Genomic DNA, 22,302 nt, shown 5'->3' on the forward strand with positions numbered 1-22,302 from the left:
TAATGGGGGAAGGGGTAGAGTCTTGCAGCAAACCAGGCTTTCTTCCTGCAAACTTATCATATGCAAAAGCTTAGGTGATTTGCATCATCTTCTGGCCCGGAGGCCTGTTAACATTTTAAGACCTTTTCTTCAGAAAACTTATTTTTCTCTAAAGGTGATTGGTCAGGAGCCACCCTCCAAAAGCATTAGATAAAGTTACATTCCTACAGCGCAAAGGTGTGGTGGGCTACAACAAGAAAAAGAATTAACTCAAGGGTCCCAGGTTACAAACATTAAAGCTACTACTTACACCAATTATATTAATCAAGGGTCCCAGGTTACAAACATTAAAGCTACTACTTACACCAATTATATTAATCAATACACTGCCAGGGACACAGCAGGTAAGGGATATGGAAACTTAGCAGCAAACATTGGCCCAACAAGTGAAAATCCCTTCACCAATACAATTTCTAATCAATCTTTTAACTACTCAAAAGAATCTGTGTTTAGACAGTTTAGAACATCTCCTGCCTCTCACAGTTGGGAGGCTCTGAACAATCACATGTGGCCGGAAAAACCTATTCAGGCAGGCTAGAGGACTTCCAAAGGAGTTTGTAGGTTAAACACTGTCACACCCAGGAATTATTAACTGGAGCTGTAAGCTAACTTTTTTCAGAGAGGTAGTGGGGGACAGCCCCCCGTAAAGTCAGAGGTGTAGGTGAAAGCACAAAGCAGAAAGTAGGCAGACTCTGGTTTTGGGGGTATATGCTCGAGAATTTCCAGGGAGACTCCTGAGGCTTGATCCCGCCTTTGCGTATGCCAAGCCTCCTTCCTCGTGACCTTTGCCAGAGGCGGAGCTTGCTCCCCGCAGCAGTCCATGGGTCACAAAGAGTTTGACACAACTGAGCAACTTGAACAACAACATGGATATAAAATACTAATTATTTGTCCATTAATTAATGGGCATTTGGTTGTTTCTATTCTTTGATTATATGAGTACTTTGATTATATGACTAATGCTGCTATAAATGTTTATGTGCAAGTCTTTGTGTGACCATGACTTTCAGTTCTCTTGAAAATATGCCTAAGTGTGGAATTGCTGAGAAATAGAGTAACTCTATGCTTAACATTTTCAGGAACTACCAAATGTTTTCCAAAGCATCTATACTATTTTATATTCCCATCAGCAATGGGTTTCAATTTCTCCACATTCTCCCCAACCCTTGTTATTATCTGTCTTGTTTTATTAAAGCCATTCTAGAAGCTGGGGTGCAATATTTTATTGAGGTTTTGATTTGCATTTCCCTGATAGCTAATGATGCTGCATTTTCCTGTATGTCCTCACACACCACTTACCTTCTTTGGGGAAATGTTTATTTAGATCCATTGTCCATTCTTAAGTTGGACTTTTTGCTGTTCTACTAAGTTGTCAGTTTTCTTTATATGTTTTTTGATGCAAGTCTCTTTTCAGATATATGTGACTTGAGTTTATTTTCTTCCATTTTATAGCTTGTCTTTTCACGTTCTTAATGGTATCATTTACAATTTTTCAATTTTAATAAAGTCCAATTCATCTTTTTGCTACTTGGGCTTTTGGTGTCATATCTAAGAAATCATTGCCTAGCGTAATATCATAAAGATATAGTCCTGCATTTTCTTCTAAGAATTTGACAGTTTTACCTCTTGCAGATAGATTCACATTGTTTGGGGTGCATGGGCTTCTCATTGCAGTGGCTTCTCTCGTTGTGGAGCGCGGGCTCTAGGTGCTTGGGCTTCAGTAGTTGTGGTTCTCAGGCTCTAGAACAAGGCTTAGTTGCCCCACAGCACATGGGATCTTCCCCAGCCAGGGATTGAACCCGTGTCCCCTGCATTGGTAGGCAGATTCCTAACCACTGAACCACCAGGGAAGTCCCCAGAGTGAATTTCTTGAAAGTAAGATTGCGGAGTCTGAATCAATTTTGAGGTCAAAAACATGTTGTAAGTTGCTTCAAAATCCTACCTTTTTTGAGACCATTTTTAAGCCAAATAAATTTTAAAAGGCCAAACGTTGTAACCAGTGATTTGTTTTCTTAAAACCAAAACAATCTTTCTGAAAGCTAGGAAATAGGATTCTAGGAAAATGTTTAGTTCATTTATCAAGTCTCCCTGCAGCAGGACATTTTTGTTAGAAAACAGATAATAATGATTTGTAACTGATTCTATTTTCCTTTCCCTGAGAGCCTTTACGAAGTCACCCACCATGGCCACATTTCTGAGTTTCTAGTCACTGTCTTTGTAACACTTTTGTCATTTAGGAATGGCCAAGAGATAATCTCAGAACTAGCTGATGATTTTGATTCCTTTTTCCCCCTTTCTCTTTTCCTTTTTATATTGGTAGATGGTGATTTATTCCAGGTAAGATGATCCCCAAGAGACATCTAAGCAGTGGCATCAGTACTGGGGACTTAGCCTGGGACTAACCATCAGCCACAGTTTTCCCCAAACTATTTCCCTTGACAGACCCAGACCTTTCCACTCTGCACTCCCAAACCTCCATCTCTACAGCCTTTAGCCAATCTTGAACATGACCTTCTAGATATCTTTCCATTTTGTACCTTCTACCACGTCACCGATGTCCTTCTCACCCATTAAGTGTCCCACAGGAGAACTCAAATACGACCTCGCCTATACAGTTTTTTCTGTTTCCCCAGCTTGAGTTAGGGGTCTCTTCCATGTTCCTACAAGTTCCTTTCCCACTACTTATCAAGCAAACACCTTGGTTTCTTCCATTCTGGCATTACCACTTGTGAGTAGTGTAATCTTGGAAAAGTTACTTAACCTCCCTATGCCTCAGTTTCTTCATCTGCAAAATGGGGATAATAGTAGTATCTGCTTCATAAGGTTGTTGAGCTGACTAAGTGAGATAATATATATGAGGAAGGAAGAGTTGCCTTAAGCAACTGGCCCAAGGTTACACAGTTAATGAGTAGCAGAGTCAGGGTTCTGTGGCTCACACTACTGATTTAGGCATCTAATTTCCTTCTCATTGCCTTGTAGGTATCCAGTTAATGTCTGCAGAAAGAGTAGACAAATAAGCAAACCTTGCAGATGGGTCTGGGAGTGACAGGCAGTGGGTTGCAGTGGACAACTTAGGGGTCAGAAGCTGGGCTTCCAGCCAGAGCCATCCCACTGTCTCACTGGGTGACTCAGGAAATTTACCTCCTGTCTCTAGGCCCAGTGTAAAGAGGGGTAAGTTTGCAAACGTTGTTAGCAGCTGAGCCTATTCTTCAAACCAAGTCTATGAGGAAGGCCAGTAAGTAGGAGCTGCTCTGGTATGTATGGCAAAGAAGGGCAAGAGATGCCAATCCCCTGGCCTCTTAGAGGCCCCTCTTTCTTCTCCTTCCTCAGTGGTCCTAAGGTACTGTTCAGGGCCCAGATCTTTCCTTAGAGCTACAGGGACCATGGTTTTAAAGCTCCAGATTCTTCTTGGCTTTGACATTCTATGACTCACATAAAAGAAATGACCTTGGGCCCTAATGTTAGACATTTTCTGCTTCAACAATATGGAAATGTGTTTCAGAGGAAGAAACAAAATATGACCACATAGAGTGGTACCAAGAAGGAATTTTGGCTGTAGCAGTATGACTCTTCTACCTATAAACACCTAGTCCTATAAATGCCCAAAATACAAAATATTTCCTAAATCTATGAATAGTAGATAGATACTGAATGAATATCAGAAGAATAATAAGCATTTTAAGAGAAGTAGAGTATATTATAGATGCATAAGGCAGAGCTCTCAGAACAGTCTATCAGGGAAAAATTCCATGAAGAAGTGATGTTCAAATTGGATCTGAAAGCAGAATATGAAGTAGTTAGGCCAAAGGCCACAGAGAAATAATATTTCAGGTAGAGGGGCCAGTGTGTATACAAGTGAGGGAGAGAATCTGTGGCTCATAGAATAAACTGTAGGAAGGCTAGTGTGGTTAGGGCACAGGCAGCAAAGTAAGAGGGTATAAGAGAAGTTGAAGAAGCAGGCAGATGCCAGATTATGTAGGATCTTACAAACCATGTTAAAGGTGTATTTTATCTTAAACAGAGGCCAAGGTGTTCTATGGGCCATTTTCATGGATACTGAAATCCCTCAACATAGTGGCAGCAGTGTAGTGGAAAAAATAATTATGGATCAAAGTCCTCCACATTTGAGGGAGGTGTCCAAGAAGTGAGCAGACAACAGAAATGAGAAGTGGAGTGGGTCATACAGACTGATAGCATAAAGTTCAAAACGTGTCCTTTTACACGATGTCTTTTTTAAAGCAAAGGGAAAGAATGATCCAGAGCTTCCCTGGTGGCTCAGTAGCAAAGAACCTGCCTACCAATGCAGGAGACGCAAGTTTGATCCCTGGGTCAGGAAGATTCCTGGAGAAGGAGATAGCAACCTGCTTCAGTATTCTTACCTGGGAAATCCCATGGACAGAAGGAGCCTGGCAGGCTATAAACCATGGGGTCTTAAAGAGTTGGACACGACTTAGCACCTAAACAACAGCAACAACAAAGAATCCTCTAAAAGCAGCAATTTCTTAGCAAGAAGGATGCCATCTGACAATCTAGATGGGAGGTTACTCTGTCTCTTCGTCAGGACCACAGAGTCAGTGAAGAAGTGAGAGGAACACAAGGATGGGACTTTCTGGCAGCCATGTAATGCTGACAGAGCTATGTGAGTAGAATAGAAAGTGAGAGAGCCTGGAGGCCTCACATCTTGTGCTCTTTGGCTAAGGAAGAAGTTGTAACTTCTTAAGAGAACTTGGTAGGTAGAACCAGGGCACTGGCAGCAGAGATAAGGAAGAGACAGTGTCTTTTTTTTTTTTTCAGGCAAGGCTTTATTGGGGGCCCTGCTGGAACAGGGGGAGTGAGAACAAACAGCCGGCTCCCTTGCTTGCTTGCTCCCCAAGGTGGGTGAGCTTGTCCCTCATATGGGGCGAGGGTAGGGGTGTGTCCAGGAGCTGGGCTGGAGGGGTGGCTTCAGAATTTTGCCCACACACTAGGTGGTGTTCTGCACAGGAAGAGAGAGAGTCTAAGAAAATTGAGTTGTAGCCTTGATCACATTTGGTGACAGAATAGTATGTGAGGAGTGAATACAAAGGTTAAATAGGACAGGTTTCTGACATGGGCAACAGGAGTGATGGTGAGGCATTCACTGAACTGGGGAAACCCCAGGTTTGGAACAGGCATGTGGTAGTGTGGATCAGCCTCTGCAGCTTGAGGTGTATCAGACATGCATCTCCGTGTTTGAGCAGAGGGAGAATCCAGGGTCATATTTCTTGCCATCTCCTCTTCAGGCCCATGTTCACCCAGAGCTGAGATTTAGAATCGATGGGTTATCTGGATTATAGGGTAGGTTGGAAGTCCCTCAGCCAGATGCTGAGGGGATGTATCTGCCTTCAATATATTTGGATTCTTTTTGGAGGGAATATAAAAACTATGCCAAGAGCAATGTGACTTGTGAAGTGGCCTGCTGGAAGGGAGCCAAAACCACTAAGCCCTTTTTAATTTAGAGTGTCTGATCAGGACAAGGTTTGGTGCAGATGCTGGTCCATAGAACTCTCCTGAGAGGTAGATTAGAGACTGATAATTGAGATTACTGACTTCCAACAATTACTCATTTTAAAACTCAGCCAAAAAGATGTAATTATTTTTCATACATTTGTTTGGTCATGTTGCCAGCTGCAACTCCATGGTGTTTTACTTTAAAGGGGAAGAAAGAACAAAAGGAGAAGGAATAAAAAGAATGGAAGGTGACTGCCTTATATTTGAAGATATCATGCTTATCAGAACTGTACTGGCCTCTCTAGTCTCTCTTCTGCTGTATTACTTTGTGTTCCTTGACTTTCCTGCCCATCAGGTCATGAGATCCTGGCCTTTCCACACAAGTCCATGCAAGGACTGTAGTGGAACCTGCCAAGTTTCATATCTCAAATTCTTCCAGAGCTCCTTATACTCATCTACTCTGCTTCTCTTCATCCTTACCTAGCTTTCTGGCTTTCTCTAATTTTTACCACATTCTCTATCCTCTTCAGCTTTATAATTTTGCATTTTTTGTTTTTTTGGTCTGACTCCCAAATTCTTAGTTTGCTTTAGATTCTGAAAAATCTTTCAAGACATGGCTTTTGGAATCTGCTCTCTGCCACCAGACCATTCTCACTGTGACTTTGCTGATCTGGGAGCCGATCTCACCAGAAGGGGTTAGAGTCCTGATGAGAGTTCCTATTGCCCAGGGTCCTCACTGTAGAGCCCCACCTAGTCAGACCCTTCCCTAGAAAGCAGTCCATTTTTAAAATTTTGTCCTTGCCATATGGCTCTCCCTCACTCATCATGTATTTCAACTAGCCATTATTTAAAACTTTATGATCCTAATGAACAAGATGGAGAAATGGGGGCAGGGACTACATTTTATTTAATTCTAGATCTCTTATGGTATGTGGTACATAAGGGATTCTAAATTAAATTGAACTAAATTGAATTGAATTGAGTTGACTTAGAGGCAGGTAAAATCCTGTTCACTTAGGGAACTTATTCTACTGGGGTAAGCAGCATAATCAAACCTGAAAATCAATATAAAAATGCCATATTAGTCATTCCACAGAAGTCTCTGATAATACATATGGATCTCTGTTTTTAGTCTCAGGTCTTAGCCTGTTAAACATTTGTATCCTTGCCTTAAACTAATACTTGAAAAATATATTCTTTAAAAATTCTGAGTGATGTCACTAATATTACAGATAAGAAAATCCAAAACTCCAAATGATCACAGCAGCCTATAAAAAAGAACTAAAACCAGTAAGTTGAAACTTAGGATAAGAGTAACAGGTCACACTTATACTTGTGAAATTTACTAATGTAGGCCAACATGGTACACTGGATTGGTTTCTGGGGACAAAATACAATATTAGTGGAAAAACTGACAAAATCTACATATTATTCTACAGTTTAGCTAATAGTGATGTGCCAATGTTAATTTACTAGTTTTGATTAATTTTTCATGGTTATATAAGATTTTAACATTAGAGAAAACTGGGTGAAGGGTATGTGGGAACTCTATAAATTTAAAATTATTCTAAAATTAATATTTATTTTAAAAAGACCATCCAATAAATAATAGTTTTATTTAAAGAACAACAATAAAAATTTTACTACAGAAGGCCTCATTGTTTAAAGAAGCTAATGGTGGTTCAGTAGTAAAGAATCCTCCTGCCAGTGCAGGGGACACAGGTTCTATCTCTGATCTGGGAAGATCCCACATGCCACAGAACAACTAAGCTCGCGCACTGCAGCTACTGAGCCTGTGTTCTAGAGCCTGGGAGCCACAGCTACTGAGCAACACACCACAGCTACTGAAACCCACACACCAGGGCCCAGTGCTCCACAACAAAAGAAGGCGATGCAATGAGAAGCCCGCACAGTGCAAAGAAGGTAGCCCCTCCTCACTGCAACCAGAGAAAACGTCGTGTAGCAACAAAGATTGAGCACAATGGAAAGTAAATAAATTAAGAAGCTAATGTAAATTCTGGCTACTTTCCTAGAAATCCAGTATTCAGAACAAGAGAGGCAATGGTTCTTTTCTACCGTGGGATTCTTAGATCACATGCATAGTTTTATATTCAGTTCTGGCATCTTTACCATCACTGACATTATTAGCCTTCATTGTCTGTGACACCCAGGACGCTGAGTATTTCTCAGAGACAAGCTGTGTTTGGTATTCATCTTTCTGTCTTCGGCACCCAAGACCAAGCCTGACAAAGGTGTTTGCTAGATATTTATAGTATTGAGGAATGACTTTGGAAAAATTTAGTAAATAACTGTATATGTGACTATTAATAGAATATTTCCTTATCCAGGACTGGTTTAGAGTTCATCCTTTGGGGTCCACAAAAGCATGGCTTGAAATCCCAGCTACATAACATAGAAAAATTAATCTCATTGTATCTCAGCTTTTAAAAATGCAAATGGCAGAAGATACTACTTATATCTCAGAGCTTAAACACTTCCTTCTAAGTGAAGCCTTCACCCCAAAACGTCTCCTTTTTCCTGATTAATTTTTTCAACAAAGTTTGTCTCTTTCTACAAGAATGTAAGCTCCATGAAGGCATGGATTTATGCTTGTTTTCATTGCTGTATCCCCAGAGTTTAGACAAGCTGGTTACATGAGGTCAGACTTTCAACAATAGTGCTAACTCTTTAACAGGGGTGCTGTGAAGACTGAATGACAGATGAATACAAAGTTCATAGCATTGTGTTTGGCACATGCTAAGCACTCAATAACTACCACTATTATAAAATAAAGGGCAGAGTAAGAGGCAACATTCGGTTCAGTTCAGTCACTCAGTCATGTCCGACTCTTTGCGACCCCATGAACGGCAGCACACCAGGCCTCCCTGTCCATCACCAACTCCCGGAGTTTACCCAAACTCATGTCCATTACAACAAGCTAAAATGTGACTCAGAACATAACAACAGGATATCATCAACATTTGAACCATAATTTACATTGAAATTGGAAGGGATGCTTGAAATAATCTGGTCTGACTCTGTAAGGCCCATAGAGAAGTGTTCTTCCCAAGGTCAAAGAGGTAGCCAATGGCAGAGCCTAGACAATATTATTCTCACATAAATGATTTTCCAGTGATTTCCAAAATACACTATCAGAGTATTTTCTTTGTTAGACACTTCCTTTTGGCAAGCATCCCTAGGTATGGGAATGGCTCTTTCCATCTATTACTTTCAAAACATACACACATATACACACAAGTTACATGTTCCTTTACTCCAACGACATATGAAAATAATGCCATACTTCACTATGTCTGACAGTACAAGAGCTGTATGATTTAAAAACTCATGTTAGTCAGTTAAAATCTAATTCTGCCTATGCTGGAATGAGAGTATTGATAAATCCTATTCCCAAAAAACACACATCAAGCTGGACAAGATTGACACAAATAACATTAGTGTTTTGAAAATTGACCAAATTGACAACAATCTCAAAACTACTATGTTTTAAAAGCAGCTGAATTTCAGGTAATAAGAATGAGAATCAATGATGTTCTGTCCTGGATTCATTCTACTTTTCCCCTGCTTGGTGAATTCTAGAAACAGGCCAGGCTGTGAGGATTGGCAGCTTCTCTGTCATGATTGAAGGGACCCAGTTAATTTGGAGAAATAGGCAGTGCCTGGACACAGGAACACTATCTGTGGGCAAATGAGGAAGGCCCACAGTTACACAGTGAGAACAAGTATATTCCTGGCTGAGATGGATGCAGGCACAGTAGAGATATGAGAAGAAGCCTAAAGCAGCAACCCATACCTGGAAAACCTTGAGGTTCCACAAATGTCCACAAAAATCACAGCATAAAAGGCGAAGTGAAAGCCAGGGCAGACCTGAAAACTGCCTGAACCTTGGGTTCCCCACTCCCACACAGGGATCCAATGTCAGAGAACACAAGTCTTAAAGGCTCAGGGTGGATGAGCACAAACTCCATCTGATCATCACTGACTTACACAGACACCAGTATGACTCCCTAGGAATTCAGCCTTGAAAAGAAAAAAGAAAAAACTGAGTACAGGCATTGGAGAAAGGTGCCAAGATAATTCAAGGGTAAGTTCAGTTCAGTTCAGTCACTCAGTCATATCTGACTCTTTGTGACCCCATGGACTGTAGCACGCCAGGCTTCCCTGTCCATCACCAACTCCTGGAGTCCACCCAAATCCATGTCCATAGAGTCGGTGATGCCATCCAACCATCTCATCCTCTGTTGTCCCCTTCTCCTCCTGCCTTCAATCCTTCCCATCATCAGTGTCTTTTCCAATGAGTCAGTTCTTCATATCAGGTGGCCAAAGTATTGGAACTGCAGCTTCAACATCAGTACTTCCAATGAATTTTCAGGACTGATTTCTTTTAGGATTGACTGGTTGGATCTTCTTGTAGTCCAGGGGACTCTCAAGAGTCTTCTCCAACACCAGAGTTCAAAAGCATCAGTTCTTCAGTGCTCAGCTTACTTTATAGTCCAACTCTCACATCTCTACATGACTACTGGAAAAACCATAGCCTTGACTAGATGGACCTTTGTCGGCAAAGTAATGTCTCTGTTTTTAAATATGCTTTCTAGATTGGTCACTGTTTCCATTGTTTCCCCATCTATTTGCCATGAAGTGATGGGACCGGATGCCACAATATTAGTTTTCTGAATGTTGAGCTTTAAGCCAACTTTTTCACTCTCCTCTTTCACTTTCATCAAGAGGCTCTTTAGTTCTTCTTCACTTTCTGCCATAAGGGTAGTGTCATCTGCCTATATGAGGTTACTGATATTTCTCCTGGCAATCTTGATTCCAGCTTGTGCTTCATCCAGCCTGGCATTTCACCTGGTATACTCTGCATAGAAGTTAAATAAGCAGGGTGACAACATACAGCCTTGACATACTCCTTTACTGGTTTGGAATGAGTCTGTTCTTCCATGTCCAGATCTTACTGCTGCTTCTTGACCTGCATACAGATTTCTCAGGTGGTCTGGTATTCCCATCTCTTGAAGAATTTTCCACAGTTTGTTGTGATCCACAAAATCAAAGGTTTTGGCCTAATCAATAAAGCAAAACTAGATGTTTTTCTGGAACTCTCTTGCTTTTTCGATGATCCAGCAGATGTTGGCAGTTTGATCTCTGGTTTCTCTGCCTTTTCTAAATCCAGCTTGAACATCTGGAAGTTCATAGTTCACGTACTGTTGAAGCCTGGCTTGGAGAATTTTGAGCATTACTTTTCTAGTGTGTGAGATGAATGCAATTCTTGGTAGTCTGAATATTCTTTGGCATTGCCTTTCTTTGGGACTGGAATGAAAAACTGACATTTTCCAGTCCTGTGGCCACTGCTGAGTTTTCCAGATTTGCTGGCATATTGAGTGCAGCACTTTCACAGCATCCTCAACTGGAATTCCATCACCTCCACTAACTTTGTTCATAGTGATGCTTCCTAAGGCCCACTTGACTTCTCATTTCAGGGTGTCTGCCTCTAGGTGAAAGATCACACCATCATGGTTATCTGGGTTATGAAGATCTTTTCTGTATAGTTCTTCTGTGTATTCTTGCCACCTTTTCTTGATATCTTCTGCTTCTGTTAGGTCCATACCATTTCTGTCCTTTATTGTGCCCATCTTTGCATGAAATATTCCCTTGGTATTTCTACTTTTCTTGAAGAGATCTCTTGTCTTTCCCATTACATCTTTTTCCTCTATTTCTTTGCATTGATCACTGAGGAAGACGTACTTATCTCTCTTTGCTATTCTTTAGACCTCTGCATTCAAATGGGTATATCTTTACTTTTCTCCTTTGCCTTTAGCTTCTCTTCTTTCTCAGCTATTTTTAAAGCCTCCCCAGACAACCATTTTGCCTTTTTGCATTTCTTTTTCTTGGGGATGGTCTTGATTACTGCCTCCTATACAATGTCACAAACCTCCATCCACAGTTCTGCAGGCTCTCAGTCTATCAGATCTAACATCTTGAATCTATTTGTCACTTCCACTGTATAATCATAAGGGATTTGATTCAGGTCATACCTGAATGGTCTAGTGGTTTTCCCTATTTTCTTCAATTTAAGTCTGAATTTATCAATAAGGAGTTCATGATCTGAGCCACAGTCAGCTCCCAGTCTTGCTTTTGCTGACTGTATAGAGCTTCTCCATATTTGGCTGCAAAGAATATAATCAATCTTATTTTGGTATTGACCATCTGATGATGCCCATGTGTAGAGTCGTCTCTTATGTTGTTGGAAGAGGGTGTTTGCTATGACCAGTGCGTTCTCTTGGCAAAACTCTGTTAGCCTTTGACCTGCTTCATTTTGTACTCCATGGCCAAATTTTCCTGTTACTCCAAGCAGCTCTTGAGTTCCTACTTTGGTATTCCAGTCCTGTACAATGAAACAACATCTTTTTTGGGTGTTAGTTCTAGAAGGTCTTGCAGGTCTTCATCTGTTCAGTTCAGTTCAGTCGCTCAGTCATGTCTGACTCTTTGAAACCCCATGAATTGCAGCACGCCAGGCCTCCCTGTCCATAACCAACTCCCGGAGTTTACCCAGACTCACGTCTATCAAGTCAGTGATGCCATCCAGCCATCTCATCCTCTGTTGTCCCCTTCTCCTCCTGCCCCAAATCCCTCCCAGCATCAGAGTCTTTTCCAATGAGTCAACTCTTTGCATGAGGTGGCCAAAGTACTGGGGTTTCAGCTTTAGCATCATTCCTTCCAAAGAAATCCCAGGGCTGATCTCCTTCAGAATGGACTGGTTGGATCTCCTTGCAGTCCAAGGGATTCTCAAGAGTCTTCTCCAACACCACAGTTCAAAAGCATCAATTCTTCGGCACTCAGCCTTCTTCACAGTCGAACTCTCACATCCATACATGACCACAGGAAAAACCATAGCCTTGACTAGACAGACCTTTGTTGGCAAAGTAATGTCTCTGCTTTTGAATATGATATCTAGGTTGGTCATCATATAACTGTTCAATTTCATCTTCTTCAGCATTACTGGTCAGTGCATAGACTTGGATTACTATGATATTGAATAGTTTGCCTTGGAAACGATCATAGATCATTCTGTCATTTTTGAGATTGCATCCACATACTGCATTTCAGACTCTTTTGTTGACTATGATGACTACTCCATTTCTTCTAAGGTATTCTTAACTACAGTAGTAGATATCAAGGTCATCTGAGTTAAATTCATCCATTCCAGTCCATTTTAGTTTGCTGATTCCTAAGATGTCAATGTTCATTCTTGCCATCTCCTGTTTGATCACTTCCAATTTGCCTTGATTCATGGACCTAACATTCCAGGTTCCTATGCATATTGCTCTTTATAGTGTCGGACTTTACTTCCATCACCAGTCATATCCACAACTGGCTGTTGTTTTTGCTCTGGCTCTGCCTCTTCATTCTTTCTGGAGTTATTTCTCCACTCTTTCCAGTAGCATATTGGGCACCTATCAACCTGGGGATTTCATCTTCCAGTGTCATACCTTTTTGCTTTTTCATACTGTTCACGGGGTTCTCAAGGAAACAATACTGAAGTGACTTCCCATTCCCTTCTCCAATGGACCACATTTTGTCAGAATTCTCCGCCATGACCCATGCATCTTGGGTGGCCCTACATGGCATGGCTCATATTTTCATTGAACTAGAAAAGGGTGAGGTTCATGTGATCAGTTTGGTTAGTTTTCTGTGATTGTGGTTTTCATTCTGTCAGCCCTCTGATGGTGAAGGATAAGAAGCTTATGGAAGCTTCCTGATGGGAGAGACTGACTGAGGGGGAAACTGGGTCTTGTTCTGATGGGTGGGACCATGTTCAGTAAATCTTTAATCCAATTTTCTGTTGATGGGCCAGGCTGTGTTCCCTTCCTGTTGCTTGACCTGAGGCCAAACTATGGTGGAGGTAATGAAGATAATGGCAACCTCCTTCAAAAGGTCCCATGCATGCACTGCTTTGCCTCCAGCCCTGAAGCAGGCCACCGCCGACCCACGCCTCTGCCAGAGACTCCTGGACACACATGGGCATGTCTGGATTAGTTTTTTGTGGGGTCACTGCTCCTTTCTCCTGGGTCCTGGTGCATAAAAGCTTTTGTTTGTGCACTCCAAGAGTCTGTTTCCCCAGTCCTGTGTAAGTTCTTGTGGTTCTATGGTGGGGTTATTGGCGACCTCCTCCAAGAGGGCTTATGCCATACCCAGGTCTGCTGCACCCAGAGCCCCTGCAGCAGGCCACTGCTGATCCATACCTCCACAGGAGACACTCAGACACAGTTCTGTCTCAGTCTCTGTGGGCTGGGTAAATGCTAGACTTTTCAACAAGTAGTGCTGCAACAGTTAAATATCCATATGCCAAAAGAAAATGAACTTAAGGCCCTTACCTCATGCCATATATAAAACATTAATTCAAAATGGATCATGAATTTAAATGTAAGTGAAAACTGTGAAAAATTTAGAAGAAGACAGAGAAGAAAATTTCTGTGGCCTTCAGATAGGCAGCTTTTAGATAAGACTCCCAAAGCATGATCCATAAGAGAAAAAATAAGTTGGACTTCAAAAGTTAACAACTTCTATCTCTCAAAGGACATGGTTAAGAAAATGAGTGAAAAGATAAGGTATGGATTAAGGGGAATATTGATAAAGCATGTATCTGACAAAGGAATTGCATTCACAACACATGAATAACCGAAAACTCATTTAAGAACAGAACCCAATTTGTAAAAAATGGATAAAAAATTTAAACTAACACTCCATTAGAGAAGATATATAAAGGCCAAACAAGCACATGACAAGATAATCATCATAAGTAGTTACTAGGGCAACAAAAATTAAAACCACAATGAGATACAACTACATTCCCACTAAAATGGCTATCCTGAAAAATATAGGTAATTCCAAGTGTTAGCAAGCACATGGAAAACTACAAACCCTCTCTCTGACATTATTAGCAGGAATGCAAAATGGCACTACTAACTTGGAATACCTTGTGACAGTTTTGGGTTTTTTGTTTTGTTTTAAGTTGCATGTGAACTTGTATGACCCAATCATTCAATTCCTAGAAATCTACCCAAGAGAAAAGTGATCACATGTCCATTCAAAGATATGCACATGAATGTTCACAATAAAATTAATCATTTTAGTCCTAAAGGAAACAATCCAAATGTCCATTAACCAGACAATAGATAAACAAATTGCGTTATACTTTTTCAATAGAATATTATTCAGCACTAAAAATGAGTGAACGACTTACAGATGCTACAACATGGATGAATCAAACTTCAAAAATGTAATGCTATGTAAAAGGAGCTGAATTCAAAGGACAACTAAATAATGTATTATTCTATTTACAGGAAATATTCAGAAATGGCAAACTTATAGTGTCAGAGAGCAGATAAGTAGTTTCTTGTGGATGGGAGCAGAAGTGAGGATTTACAAAAGAAATTTTGGGGTTGATGGAAACATTCTAAAATGAGACTGTGTTGATAGCTGTAAAACTCTATAGATTCACTAAAAATCATAGAATTGTACCCTTACAATGTGTTAATGTTATAGTATGTAAATTGTACCTCAACAAAAGTGTTAAAACATGAGAAAATAAAGACTTTTCCTATGATGTGTTTAACTTAAATGTCAGATTGTGGATTTGGTGCATGCACAAAGCAATTTTTTTGGTGTGGTTAGAAAGGGCCACTGGTGAGTAACAAAATAAAATGCAATTTTGGATGATATGTTGTTGTTTAGTTGCTAAATTGTGTCCAACTCTTTGTGACCCCATGGACTGTGGCCCACTAGACTCCTCTGTCTATGAGATTTCCCAAGCAAGAATACTGGAGAGGGTTGCCATTTCCAACTCCAGAGGATCTTTCTAACCCAGGATCCAATCTGTGCAACCTGCACTGGTGGATGGATTCTTTACCACTGAGCCACCAAGGAAGCCCTCTGAATGATATAATTAGTAGCAATAGCAGCCATGCCCATGGTGATTCACAGTTTCAGCACTAGAAATTCAAAATCTTGCTTCCTTCATGTGCTTTCTAAGAATTATCTGTTGACATGTTTAGCTTTCTACTTGTAATTATCCTCCCTCCAAATTGGAATAAGGATTAACTAATTATAGTGGTGCCTTCAGACATGAGCCGTATCAAACGCCCTAGTAACCAAGAATTGTCCTGCCTGCAAAGTATGCCAGAAAGCCTTGAAGTCTGGAATCTGCTTCGAGACCCAATTCAGTGGGACTGAACCAAGCCACAGAGCTTCCCTAATCTGGTTTAGCCAGCAGTGGCACACCCTGCACTTCCACTAACTTTACTTTCTTAAGCTGTAGCTTCGGATAAACTACAATTACTTTCTCAAAATCTACTATGGGTTTCAGTAGGTACAACGTGAAAAGCAGCAGTGAGTCCATCGAAGTGTCAGGATATGGCATTAGAAGCCATGGGTTTAATATTGGCCTAGTCACAAACTAGTCATTTAGCTTTAGCCAAGTAACTTATCTGATTAGCCTTAGACTATTTTTCCCAAATTGAGATAATCTTGCCTACCCCAAAACTGTTGCGAAAAACAAGATAGTGTACCTAAAGTGCCTGACCCAGTGTCTGTGTATTGAATCTGAATAAAGGATACAGCCATAATTCCTTAATTTGACAATCAAAGTTTTCCAGAGCTTGGTCCCAATCTTCCTCTCTTCCTTATCTTCCATACCGATAGGACTCCTAATTTTTAGCTAGAAAACAGTCACCCAGGATGAAGACTTGATATCTCATCCATCCTTTAGTTAAGCGTGGATGTGAGTTCTGTTGAATGGGATAAACAAGAAAGTGTCAAGAACTGCATCTTCTCCTTTCTCCCCGTACTTTCTTCATCATGCTTCCTGGAACATGGAAATGCTGGTAGAATTTCACATATGACAATGAGATTGAGAGGCACTTTCTAGGGATAGCGGCAGAAAGCTGAAAGAATTTGACTCCAGTAGTTTTCAGGAGCAGAGCCACACCATCAGCTCTGGATTTCCTGCATCTAGACTTGTATATGGAAGAGAAATATACTTCTATCTTGTTTAAAGTGCTGTTATTTTAGATACACATTTTGTGTATTAGTTACTGAAAGCCTAACTTATCCTATTATTCCTCCTATCAGCTTTCTGATGCTCTTAGCTCTTCACGTTGTCTCTAGACATATCTTCATTCATTCATTCAGTAGTTTACTCCATAGCCATTCAATGTGCACCTCGACTCTGCCTGGCATAAATCTAAGAGGGTGCTGGAATGGTCATAGGAATGAAATGAACCAAATGAAGTGTTAGTCACTCAGTCAGTGGCATCTGACTTTTTGCAACCCCATGGACCATAGCCCACCAGGCTCCTCTGTCCATGGGATTCTCCAGGCAAGAATACTAGAGTGGGTAGCCATTCTCTTCTCCAGGGGATCTTCCCAACTCAGGGATCGAACCGGGGTCTCCTGCATTGTAGGCAGGTACTTTACCATTTGAGCCACCAGGGAAGCCTGAAACAAATATATCCTGCCCTTAAAAGTCACAAGTATTGAATGAAACTCTCTTGCTCTTAATTTATATGATAATTCATGTGTGAGGCAAACATTCATCTCAGATTTTCTCCAACAGTCCCATCTCAAATAATCTTACTATTTCCAGTAATACATTGTTGATCAGACCATATGTACCTAATATGTTCTATTTGGCTCTCTACAACCACTCTCTGCCTTTCTTCACCATTTTCTTTGTTCAGGAAGACTTGTCTGTATGGATTACTTCAGTGGTCTCTTGCCCTCTAATTTCCAATTGGGTTGGTCAATAGGAACCCCTGGCAGAAGATCAGAGGGAAGTAAGAAAGTGGGTTCTCTGTATTTATTTCTCTCAGCTCCCTCCCTGTGGGGTCATCTCAGGCTAACTTTGCTCTTCAGCTGAAGGGCACTGTTCCACTCAAGGTGGCCCACTGCATGACTCTCTACTGTTGGGTTCTGGTTACTATTCCCTCCCTTCAGTTCCTTTGCGATATTACTGGCCCCAGGGAACTGCACTATACCCCATGGCTTCTGTGCGCAGTGCCCTCACCTTGTAAACAGCCCATTTATTAAGCTCCTCTCAGATTATCCTAATGTGAGGCTGCCATCTGTTTCCTGCTAGCGGGCTGACTGATGCACCATGTGTCCCGATTCTCAGTTCAAAGACATAGGCACCAAATATTCATGGCACCCATCAGAAGCACCGTTAGGAAGAGGGTCAGAGTAGAGGGAAGACATTATTTATCAGCAGCTGAAGGAAGTACTGCTGACCACAGAGAACAAAGCTTGTGCATCTGGTATGAAGAACACTTTTATATCCTTATAGAACACTTTTAGGGTGGGCAGAGGAAAAAAAGAGAGGAAAAGAGAGTAGGAAGGTGTGGTAGGCAGAACAATGCACCCCCTTTCCCCAAATGCCCAAGTTCTAATCCTTGGAACCTGTGAACATGCTACCTTACATGACAAAAGGGACTTTATAGCTGTGATTTAATGAAAGATCTTGCTGATACCTTGATTTTAGCTCAGAGAGGCCAACTTCAGGCTTTTCCTGAACTGTAAGATAATAAACTTATGTTGTTTTAAGCCACCAACCCATGCAATTTGTTATGTCAGCAATAGGAAACTAGTATAGAATGTAAGACTGAAATCTCCAGACCCAGAGAACTAAACCTGGGAAGGGAGAAGGGCTGGGGACCTAATAAGTGACAGAGATGAACACACTAAGGACAGCAAAACCATACTGCACGCCACCTGCTAATCTGTATTGCAGGCAAATTAAATTCACCAAAAAGAAAATTTACTCTTCATCTCATAAGTTTAGACTCATAAATGCTTTCACACCTTTTGCAATACCTAGTAGAAACCTTTTTTCCCTCGGAGTTTTGGGGATTCTCCAGAACTTTTGTATTTTGTTAGAGAGATTTATCAGCTTCATTCAGAAGGACATGCATCTGCTTTATCCTATTCTATGACTTCCTGGTAGTCAAAGTATCAAAATATTACACACAAAAAACTATGATTTTTAAAAGTTCCAGAGCATATAGTCTACAAAGCACCAATACTTATTTGCATACTATAAAAACCGTTGCTAAGCTCCTCCCCAAGACTGCCTGTTTCCCAGTGGGCCTTACCACGCTCTGACCCAGCTGCTCCCGGAAGAAGTAATCCATGTTTCTCTTTTGCAGGCTGTCAAGGTAATGCTGAAAGCGAGTGTACGTGTAAGGGTAGCAGTAAGCAAATTGATAGATATCTTCTTCTCGGTCAAAGCAAAATGCAAAGGACATCACGTAATTCTTCCTATGGTCCGGGCAGCGGTAGTAGTAGACATTTTTGGGCGGCAGCCTTTGCCTGAAAGATACAAAGAAATTTGGGCATATCAGATAATCATTCAAGCTTCAAACTGTAATCAATGGGAATAAATGCCCAAGAGTAAAACTGTAACATCAAGAATCCTAGGTGGTGGCTAAGAATAACAGTGTATACCAACCTTTGGTCAAAAAGAATCTGGGGGGCTTCCCTGGTGGCTCAATGGTAAAGAATTCACCTGCCAATGCAGGAGACATGGGTTCGATTTCTGGTCCAGGAAGATCCCACATGCCACGGAGCAGCTAAGCCCATGCACCACAAGTATTGACCCTGTGCTCTAGAGCCCAGAGCCACAACTACTGAAACCCGCAAGTCTAGAACTTGTGCTCCACAAGAAGAGAAGCCACAGCAATGAGAAGCTGCACCCGCAACTAGAGAGCAGCCCCCACTCACCGCAACTGAGAAAACCCTGTGCAGCAACAAAGACCCAGCTCAGCCAAACATGATTCATTAATTATTTTTAAAAGACTAGAACTTGGCAGTATTTGGTTCAAATTCCAGCCCTACCCTTTATCAACTGTATAGACAATTCAAAGTCAAAAGCAAGCAAGTTTTATTCATCATTTATTCCTATTTGAGCACCTGTTAAACACCCAGACATTGTGCTAGATTATTGGTGTAAACAAGAGAGGACAGATATTTGTCCTCATGGAGTATATATCCTGGTGGGGAAGCAGTCAACAAAATAATTTAAATAAATATATAATATAGTTACAGACGCTAAAAGTGCATTGAGGGGAAATAGTGTGATGTTATAGTCACATAAATAGGAAAGGCCTACTTTCCCAGGGAAGTCAGGTTTTGTTGATATAACACTAATTCAGGCCTTTTAAAATAAGTTAATACACACTGTGAATATTCAAGGGAGAAGAAAAGAACACTCAACATTTCTTTAAATTATTACTATTGTTTATTATTTTTCTACAGAGCATTCCATGAGACTAATTTTACAAAGAAGCATTTTGGGAAATAATGCTTTAAAATGCACTGTGTAAGCAATTCTGCTAAGTTAACATGTTCATTCTCCAATAAGCAACACTAAAACACATACATGAGAAAAGGCAAAATGTTCCAGTCATAATTCCCATAAAATCCTTACATTCACCCACTTCACAGGCTCACTGCACTCCTTCATTTGTATGGTATCCAAATGATTCACTATTTCCCTACAGAGAATGTATCTTATTTGTGTCTCTTAAAATCCTATTAATCCTACAAAACCCATATCAAACTGTGCCTTTTCCATGACTGTCCACTGATAATTCAAGGTCTGCTTGTTGCTGTTCAGTCGCTAAGTGGTGTCTTACTCTTTGTGACCCCCTGGACTATAGCACACCAGGCTTTGCTGCTGCTGCTGCTGCTGCTGCTGCTAATTCGCTTCAGTCGTGTCCGACTCTGTGTGACCCCATAGACCGCAGCCCACCAGGCTCCCCCATCCGTGGGATTCTCCAGGCAAGAACACTGGAGTGGGTTGCCATTTCCTTCTCCAATGCATGAAAATGAAAAGTGAAAGGGAAGTCGCTCAGTCATGTCCAACTCTTAGCGACCCCATGGACTGCAGCCTACCAGGCTCTGCTGTCCATGGGATTTTCCAGCCAAGAGTACTGGAGTGGGGTGCCATTGCCTTATCCTTCAATACCTCCTGGAGTTTGCTCAAACTCATGTCTGTCGAGTTGATGATGCCTTGCAACCTTCTCATCCTCTGTCTCCCCCTTCTCCTTCTGCCCTCAATCTTTTCCAGCATCAGGGTCTTTTCCAAAGAGCTCCAAAGCATTCTAACATGCTAGCAACTTGTTATAGAACCTTGTTTCTACCTTGTGTCTCTCTGAGGCTGCCTCAGTGGTCAGGAAGGAAGGTCAGGCTATGGACTTTCTGTGGAAGAGCAAACACTACATGGCACTGATGCTGTCCATATTTTGGTTTATGCTGCTTGCCTCTATCCAGGCTGTTATGAATCCCACACAAACATTAAATGGGAAGCATGAAATGGGAACATTAAAAGATTACTGTTAATTAAAGAAAAAACTCAGACATCTCAAGTTAATGAATTTAGCATTTTTCTATGTATAGAAAGACAAGAGTTCGGACTTATTGAAACAGTTCCTTTGGTATACACTTTAACTACCTAGGGCCAGTATCCTGTTTTTGCTTGCATCCTGAATCCCTAAGGGTGCACAGTTGGGGTGACTGCATTGCTTGATGGCTTGGTGTCTGAACATCCTTGTTTATAGGTTTCATCCACACTAAGTTGTTATTTCATTTAGAAGATGTGGTCATGGAGGGTCATAGAAGGTAAGGAGCTACTTACCTATGCTCTCAAGCTAGTAAATCACAAAGCTGGGATTCAAATCTTTTTATTTCTGATTCCAAGTGAGTACCTGTAACAATCAATTGCAGGTACTGTAACACTCAAGTGTACTTTGCTGCACTCAGTAAGCCAGCAGCAAATTTGGAAAACTCAGCAGTGGCCACAGGACTGCAAAAAATCCGTTTTCATTCCAATCCCAAAGAAAGGCAATGCCAAAGAATGTTCAAGCTACTGCATAATTGCACTCATCTCACACACTAGTAAAGTATTCTCCAAGTGAGGCTTCAACAGTATGTGAACTGAAAAATTCCAGATGTTCAAGCTGGATTCATAAAAGGCAGAGGAACTAGAGATTATATTGCCAACACCCACTGAATCACAGAAAAATAAGAGAATTCCAGAAAAACATCTACTTCTGCTTAATTGACTATACTAAAGCCTTTGACTGTGTGGATCACAACAAATTGGAAAATTCTTCAAGAGATGGAAATAAAATCTAACCTGCCCCCTGAGAAATCTGTATGCAGGCCAAGAAACAACAGTTAAAACCAGAAATAGAATGATGAACCGGTTCCAAACTGGGAAAGGAGTACATCAAAGCTGTATACTGTCACCTTGCTTATGTGCAGAGTACACCACGAGAAACGCTGGGCTGGATGAAGCACAAGCTGGAATCAAGATTGCCGGGAGAAATATCAATAACCTCAGATATGCAGATGACACCACCCTTATGGTAGAAAGAGAAGAGGAACTAAATAGTCTCTTGATGAAGGTGAAAGTGGAGAGTGAAAAAGCTGGTTTAAAACTCAGAATTGAAGATCATGGCATCAGGTTCCATCACTTCATGGCAAATAGATGGGGAAACAATGGAAACAGTGACAGACTTTATTTTCTTGGGCTTCAAAATCACTGCAGATGTTGACTACAGCCATGAAATTAAAAGACATTTGCTCCTTGGAAGAAAAGCTATGACCAACCTAGACAGCATATTAAAAAGCAGAGACATTACTTTGCCAGCAAAGGTCCATATAGTCAAAGCTATGGTTTTTCCAGTGGTCATGTATGGATGTGAGAGTTGGACTATAAAG

The 22,302-nt window shown here is 41.1% G+C and overlaps 1 protein-coding gene across 1 annotated transcript in view; it reads right to left on the reverse strand.

The window, feature by feature from the left end:
- The window catches only part of AGBL4 (ATP/GTP binding protein-like 4), a 1,466,590-nt gene that overhangs the window by 537,597 nt on the left and 906,691 nt on the right, over nucleotides 1-22,302 (reverse strand). Inside the window, exon 5 of the mRNA XM_010834456.1 lies at nucleotides 18,672-18,888. Within this exon, the coding sequence (XP_010832758.1) occupies nucleotides 18,672-18,888 (217 nt within the window). The remainder of the gene's footprint in view (nucleotides 1-18,671; nucleotides 18,889-22,302) is intronic.

Source organism: Bison bison, unplaced genomic scaffold, assembly GCF_000754665.1.
Source record: "Bison bison bison isolate TAMUID 2011002044 unplaced genomic scaffold, Bison_UMD1.0 scf7180017864033, whole genome shotgun sequence".
NCBI lineage: Eukaryota > Metazoa > Chordata > Mammalia > Artiodactyla > Bovidae > Bison > Bison bison.